Raw genomic sequence first — 6918 nt, forward strand, 5'->3', positions numbered from 1 at the left:
CTGTCCGTTGGATTTCATATTTCCTGTTTCTTACTTAAGGAATAAGGGATTTTTTTTTTTTTTTTTGATTTCCATAATAAATAAAATCAAGAATATTTTAGTCAGTAAAAAGAAAGAAAGAAAGAAAGAAAAATACGGATTTTTGCAACCAAAAAAGGATATTTTGTATAAGCGCGTCATTATCCAAGGCGCACCGACCTTTTCCCCCGTTCTCCGTCGTCCTTCCTTCTTTTGTCTTTCGCCGTTTGTTTCCTTATTCAGTTATCTTAATTTTTCCGGCGTTGATCCTCCCTTCTCCTTCTTGTTATTGCGAATTGCCTTTCTTCAGATCCGAATTGCTGATTCCACCCCCAATTATTTCAGGTTTAGGGTTTTTTTTTGGGTTATCGATTGTATTGTTCCATTCATTAATTGGATTTGATCTTGAGCTAGGGTTGGTGTTGAATTTACATAATTTCCCCCAAATTTGATTCAATTTGATGGTTTCACGAATCCAGGCTATTCGATTTGTTAAAAAAAAAAAAAAAAACTTGGGTGTAATTGAAGAGTTGTGTATTACGCGTTCTTTATGATTACATTATATTCTCGAACTCAAATCTTTTTTTTTTTTTTTTTCTTTTGTTAATTGTAGACTGGTAGCTAATGGTGGTGGTGGTGATGATCGTGTGTCTTTGATGGCGGGGCTTTTAGCTCCATTGTTTTGAGTGCATTTGCTCCATATTCTTCTGCTGTGCAAGCGTTTGAGCTCATTATTGAGTGAGAATAATGGCTCAGGGGCAGAATAGGAATGTTCTTCAGCCAGGACAGATGCAGAATCCTGCTTCCAGTGTTTCTTCTCAGCCTAATGCCACCACATCTCGTGATAATCTCGGCGTACGGCAGGATGTGCTCAACAAAATGTAATGTTTCTCTGTTGCATTTTTTTTTTTTGTTTTTTGACATTACTTGTTTACTTTTGTTTTAATGGTTCCAACACTTCATTGTTTTTCGCTAAAAGAACCATCTCTTATTCTCGTGATATGCAACTGCATTAACTGTACTCTTCATTTGTGTAAGTCTATGTTGGTGGAGAACACTCTTATTTATTTGATTGTTATGCGTGATTTCTTATTCTACACAGCTACGCTTGGTTACAGCAGAGGCAACCTTCAAAGACTGATGAGGTCTCCAAGGCTAAGTTATTTGAGATTGCCAAACGGTTAGAGCATGCAATGTTGAGAATGGCTAAGTCTAAGGTTCTTAATCTTCCTCATTGCTTCAGTTTCTTAAATTTTTCCTAGCTAGTCGCAGTTTATACTTGGATTCCAGAAAGCACTTGGAGATTCTTTAGTGTTGCACTGGTGGTCATTGTTGGTAATTTTCTTTTCGCAGGAGGACTACTTAGATTTTAGAAATTTTGAGCTTCGCGTAGAGTCTACTTTGAAACTACTAACTAGCCAGCGCCTCGCTAATGCTTCAAGCTCGGTCAGTACGATGGTTCAGACACCTGGGGTTTCGCATGGATGGGGTCAGAGTCATACGGCCACCCCTATGATGGATATGAGCACAGTCAATAGTAGTAGTAATCACTTATCAGATGCAACTAGCGAAACTGGAAGGCTATTGCCAAATAATCGCATGAACGGAGGTAATATCGGTCTTACCTTATGTTCGATTCTATTGTGTCCCTGTAAGTTTGACCACACAAACAGTCGAAGAGCCTGTCCTGATTCTTTTCTTCATTACATTTTACATCGACAGGTTCAATAAATTATGGTCGTCAGCAATTATCTGCAGTTGGCCAGATGATTCCTACTCCTGGATTTGACAGTAGTGCTAATACTGATGTATATCAGTCTCATCGAAATGAAGAATATTCTAGAGATTCTGGCAAGCATCTGGCTGCTGGCTCTGAATTTGGAAATCCATCTCAGCTGCAGAGGCAACGTCCTACTGGTTCAAATGACCGTATGCTTTACAACACTGATCACCAGTTGGGAGGTGGTTTCAGGTCAAATCTTCACCAAAATACATCTGGGATGACCAATATTCCTCTAAATGCTGGTGTAGGGATGGGCGGGAACAATGTACACCTTGCTACTGGGGCCAGGAGTTCTGAAGGGGTCCTCAGTTCTACGAATTTTTCAACTTTATCCCAACCCTTACAGCAGCCTGTCGATCAGTTGAAGGTGTCACATGTGAACAGTAAATCTCTCTAATTTTCCTTTTCTTTTCAAATTTCAATGCTTCTCTTGATTGGCGAGTAGGTTACTCATTGTGGTATGCTAATTGGAAGTTGCTTTCATCATGTGAAGGATACTCAATGAGCAACGCTAATACTTTTGCGTCTGGGGATCTCTACGGAGTTATAACATCATCTGGCTCAATGGAAACTCCTGTGGATATGAATTCAGTGAGCGTAAATCCTATGCGGAGAGTTGATGCTTCCTTCGGTAGTAACCAGTCAAGCCTGCAAGTAGTGGAAAACAATCCATTGCTAAAATCTCAACCATATCATCAGTTCGAGAATGGGAATTTCCAATCTTCTTCCAATTCCAAAGAAAATTTGGCTCAGGTGAGTCATCGACCATTAGAACATCAATTCAACCAACAAGCTCATCATGCTCAATACCAGCAACAAGAGCACTTAATGAACAATGAAGCTTATCGTCAATCTCAGCTAGATTCAAATTTAGTTAGTCAAGTTAAGCATGAACCTCGCGTGGAATACTACAATGAAGCTTTTCAGATGCAGGCTATAAACAAAGTAGAACCATCCACGCTGCAAAACCAGTACAAGCAGAACGCTGTCAAAGACGAGTATGTTGGTGCTCAGAGTGCACCGGTTTGTAGTAGCCAGCTAAAGATTTCTCCATCATTTCCACCACGAACTCAACAGACGCCGCAGATGTCACAATGGAAAGATTTGAGCAACCTCTCAGCTGGAGTGCAGCCAGTATCAGGTTTGGGTCAGTGGCATTCATCTTCGCAGAACGTGACCCATATATCAAAAAATTCTAGTGAAGAGAGAGAACGTTTTGGGGTAAGATTTCCTATGCAGCATGAAGGAACTAATAATAGTTCGTTTGTAAGAGAGTCTACAAACTGCCAGAATGTTGCTCCTAAAGGCACCTTGGAGGCTCCACATCTCCTAGAAGGAAGCAACGCCTTGAGTAAACAGCTGAATGGAGATAGTGGTCTAAGTTACAAAAATCAGAGGCGGTGGCTTTTGTTCCTGCTACATGTACGAAAATGCAATGCTGCAGAAGATAACTGTGAAAGCAAGTATTGTTTTACTACCAAAACGCTACTGAAACATATCAATGACTGCAAGTCCCCTGCTTGCGCATATCAATTTTGTCTTCAAACCCGAAAATTGATTCATCATTACAAGCACTGCAGGGATGAAGCATGCCCAGTCTGTGTTTTTGTCAAAAGCTTCAAGGAGAAACAAAAAGAAAAATTTACGTTCCTCCAAAGAGCTGAGCCTACCCCAGCTAGTTCAAACCATGGACCCAAGGAATCTTTTGAGTCTATGCGTACTTCTAATGGAAGAGACTCTAAAGCTGCGTTTGTTGTTGATGATTTGCAACCTGCTCCGAAGCGCCTGAAAGTAGAGAAACCCTCCCAATTTGCTTATCATGACACACAGAGCATCCCAGCGACAATGTCTGCTGGTGTAAGTGAAGGTCATTTTTCAATGGGTTCGCAAGAGAAGGATAGGCTACAAAGTGATGTTAGTAAAACGGTCAGAACAAATGTGCCTATGAATGCAGATAGTTCTGATTCTTCAAGGAGGCTTGTTCCAGTTTCACGTGAGCTGGAAAAGCCTGTTTGCAACGATACTCCCATGGGAAGACGTGGTGGTGGTGACTCTGCACTAGATGTTAAAAATGTTTTCTCAGAGCAAGAAAAACCAAAGCGTACAAACGAAATAAGCGCACCCAAAGAAGAGAAAGCGGAACAGTCTGTGGGTGTTGTATCTGTGTCTAATAACGGGAAATCAAAGATCAAAGGAGTCTCACTGATTGAGCTGTTCACTCCAGAGCAAGTAGAGGAGCATATCCGTGGTCTTCGTCAGTGGGTAGGCCAGGTAAGCTAACAAAGTTTTAGACACAAATCTTGTTTGATATGAAAGATTGAGTTCGACCAAGAAATATTTTCAGTTTATCCTTCTTTACTTTCTTTAGGTCTCTTTAGTATTGTCGGAATTTTTCTATCACTTTATGCATACCTTTTCGTTGATAAATGATTTTGCACGTGGCCGGTAACAGTGGATAATGCTAGTTATTTTTTCTTTGTTATTTTATTTCAGAGTAAAACCAAGGCAGAAAAAAATAAAGCAATGGGACTCTCCATGTCTGAGAACTCTTGCCAGTTATGTGCTGTTGAGAGGCTTGCATTTGAGCCAACACCTATTTACTGCACACCTTGTGGTGCACGTGTCAAGAGAAATGCTATGCACTATACGGTTGTGGTTGGTGAGTCACGGCATTATGTCTGCATTCCTTGTTACAACGAAGCGCGTGCAAACACTGTTTCTGTTGATGGAACTTCTGTGCCGAAGTCAAGGTTTGAGAAGAAGAAAAATGATGAAGAGGTTGAAGAATCGGTAAGCCTCTTCACTTACTGGAGTTCTGCAATTGCATTATTGAATTACCCATTTTATATTTAGATGATCTACTCTTTTTTTCTGAACCTATGATTCCGTGCAGTGGGTGCAGTGTGATAAATGTCAAGCATGGCAGCATCAAATCTGTGCTTTGTTCAACGGCCGTAGGAATCATGGGCAAGCAGAGTACACTTGCCCTAATTGCTATATACAAGAAGTGGAACAAGGAGAAAGGAAACCAGTATCGCAAAGTGTTATTCTGGGAGCAAATAGCTTGCCAGCCAGTACTCTTAGCAACCATTTAGAACAGCGGTTGTTCAAGAAATTGAAGCAGGAAAGACAGGAGAGGGCTAGACTTCAAGGAAAAAGCTATGAGGAGGTGATTATTAACTTTTCCGATAAATCTTGGGCTGATTTTCCTCTGCATCTCTGTTCTGACTGCTCCCGGGGTTTTTAAACACATTTAAAGATATAATGTTGATTTTTGATAGACATATCAAGTTGGGCTTACACACGGGAGTATGACAAACATAAAGATACGAAATTAGCTAGTTTATGGCCTCTATTGTTAGAAAATTAACCTATATGTTTTGACGCCTTATTTCTTAGACTGCTCTTTCCTATAATAAAGCTAAGTAAGATAACAATCAAGTTTCCATTTTGTTGATATATCAGGTCCCCGGAGCCGACTCGCTTATTATCAGAGTTGTGGCATCTGTCGACAAAATACTAGAAGTAAAGCCACGTTTCCTTGACATTTTTCGAGAAGATAATTACTCATCAGAATTCCCTTATAAGTCTAAGGTACAGATTACATATGCTTGGTTCTTTATTCCTGTCATGTTTTCTAATTATGCTGTCCTTCTACTACATGATATCCGTTAACCATCTCTTTTCGTACTAACAAACCTAAATCTTTCTTTCTTTCAGGCCGTTCTGTTGTTTCAAAAGATTGAAGGTGTTGAAGTATGCTTATTTGGCATGTACGTCCAGGAATTTGGAACAGATTCTGCGTCTCCCAATCAACGACGGGTATACCTTTCCTATCTGGACTCAGTTAAGTACTTCAGACCTGACGTTAAAACAGTGTCTGGAGAAGCCCTCCGTACGTTCGTATACCATGAAATTCTGGTGAGCCGCTTTTTTCTGATCCAAGTTGCTTTCAGGCACCTATGTTGCTGCACAAGTCTTATCAAGAGTGGCTTTTTTGAATTGCAGATTGGTTACCTTGATTACTGTAAGAAACGTGGGTTTTCAAGCTGCTATATATGGGCATGCCCTCCTCTTAAGGGTGAAGATTATATTCTATATTGCCATCCTGAAATTCAGAAAACGCCAAAGACTGACAAACTTAGGGAATGGTATGGAATACATATTTTCTTAATTTCTGTTTCTCACGTGTAAGAGAGAATATTACATCATTATATGATGCCTAATACTTCTTTTTCAGGTATTTAGCAATGCTAAAGAAAGCTTCCAAGGAAAAAGTGGTCGTTGAGTGTACAAACTTCTATGACCATTTTTTCGTCCAGTCTGGTGAATGTAGAGCTAAGGTAACAGCAGCAAGGTTGCCATATTTTGATGGCGACTACTGGCCAGGTGCCGCTGAGGATTTAATAGATCAAATGAGCCAAGAAGAGGATGGCAAAAGGTCTAATCGAAAATTAATGCCCAAAAAGGTCATATCGAAAAGAGCTCTAAAAGCAGTAGGTCAGTTGGACCTTTCTGTTAATGCCTCGAAGGATCTCCTGCTGATGCATAAAGTAACTTTTTATACTCTTCGTTCGTTAAAATTGTTACACTGATAATCTTGTGTTTTCTATTTTTTTCTTTCTGTTCATGTTTCTGTTGAAGAAAGTGATAATATCTCGGTCGCCAACTTTTCATTTTTTTTTTCTTCTCTGTAGCTGGGTGAGATCATTCTCCCAATGAAGGAAGATTTCATCATGGTTCATTTGCAACATTGTTGCAAACATTGTTGCACTCTCATGGTGTCTGGAAATCGTTGGATGTGCAACCAGTGTAAAAATTTCCAGATTTGTGACAAGTAAGTTTTACGTATTGGCTCGCTTAGTCGCTTTGTTTATTTCATACTTGTATAGTTTAATTAGATCAACTATATTGGGATTTTGGGTGCAATATAAATTCAAAATCTCCAAAATACTGTTAAAATATCCAGCAAAATGAATAGTCTTCGCTGAACTAAAAAGCAAATTCCAGTACGTGTGCTGGAGGGGGTGTCTAGTTTTATAATGGGAGCCAGTGTTATCTTTTATGCACTTGTCGTATTCTGAGTTTGGTAGATTAGATCTGATAGCTGTGCCTGG

General features: G+C 39.8%; 1 protein-coding gene across 3 annotated transcripts in view; it reads left to right on the forward strand.

Annotated features, from left to right (window-relative positions):
• Positions 126–6918, forward strand: part of LOC104745523 (histone acetyltransferase HAC5) — a 9141-nt gene continuing 2348 nt past the window's right edge. The window contains exons 1-13 of one of the 3 annotated variants that reach the window (XM_010466783.2): positions 126–363; positions 632–899; positions 1121–1235; positions 1372–1627; positions 1741–2184; positions 2295–4072; positions 4295–4591; positions 4695–4970; positions 5267–5395; positions 5522–5722; positions 5810–5952; positions 6042–6354; positions 6499–6638. In XM_010466783.2, coding sequence (XP_010465085.1) covers positions 766–899; positions 1121–1235; positions 1372–1627; positions 1741–2184; positions 2295–4072; positions 4295–4591; positions 4695–4970; positions 5267–5395; positions 5522–5722; positions 5810–5952; positions 6042–6354; positions 6499–6638 — 4226 coding nt within the window. In that variant the 5' untranslated portion in view covers positions 126–363; positions 632–765. Of the gene's footprint in view, positions 364–631; positions 900–1120; positions 1236–1371; positions 1628–1740; positions 2185–2294; positions 4073–4294; positions 4592–4694; positions 4971–5266; positions 5396–5521; positions 5723–5809; positions 5953–6041; positions 6355–6498; positions 6639–6918 lie in introns of those variants that run through there. The other 2 variants (XM_010466782.2, XM_019236645.1) reach the window with 2 other exon arrangements.

The sequence above is a fragment of the Camelina sativa genome, chromosome 15 (assembly GCF_000633955.1).
Source record: "Camelina sativa cultivar DH55 chromosome 15, Cs, whole genome shotgun sequence".
Taxonomy (NCBI): Eukaryota; Viridiplantae; Streptophyta; class Magnoliopsida; order Brassicales; family Brassicaceae; genus Camelina; species Camelina sativa.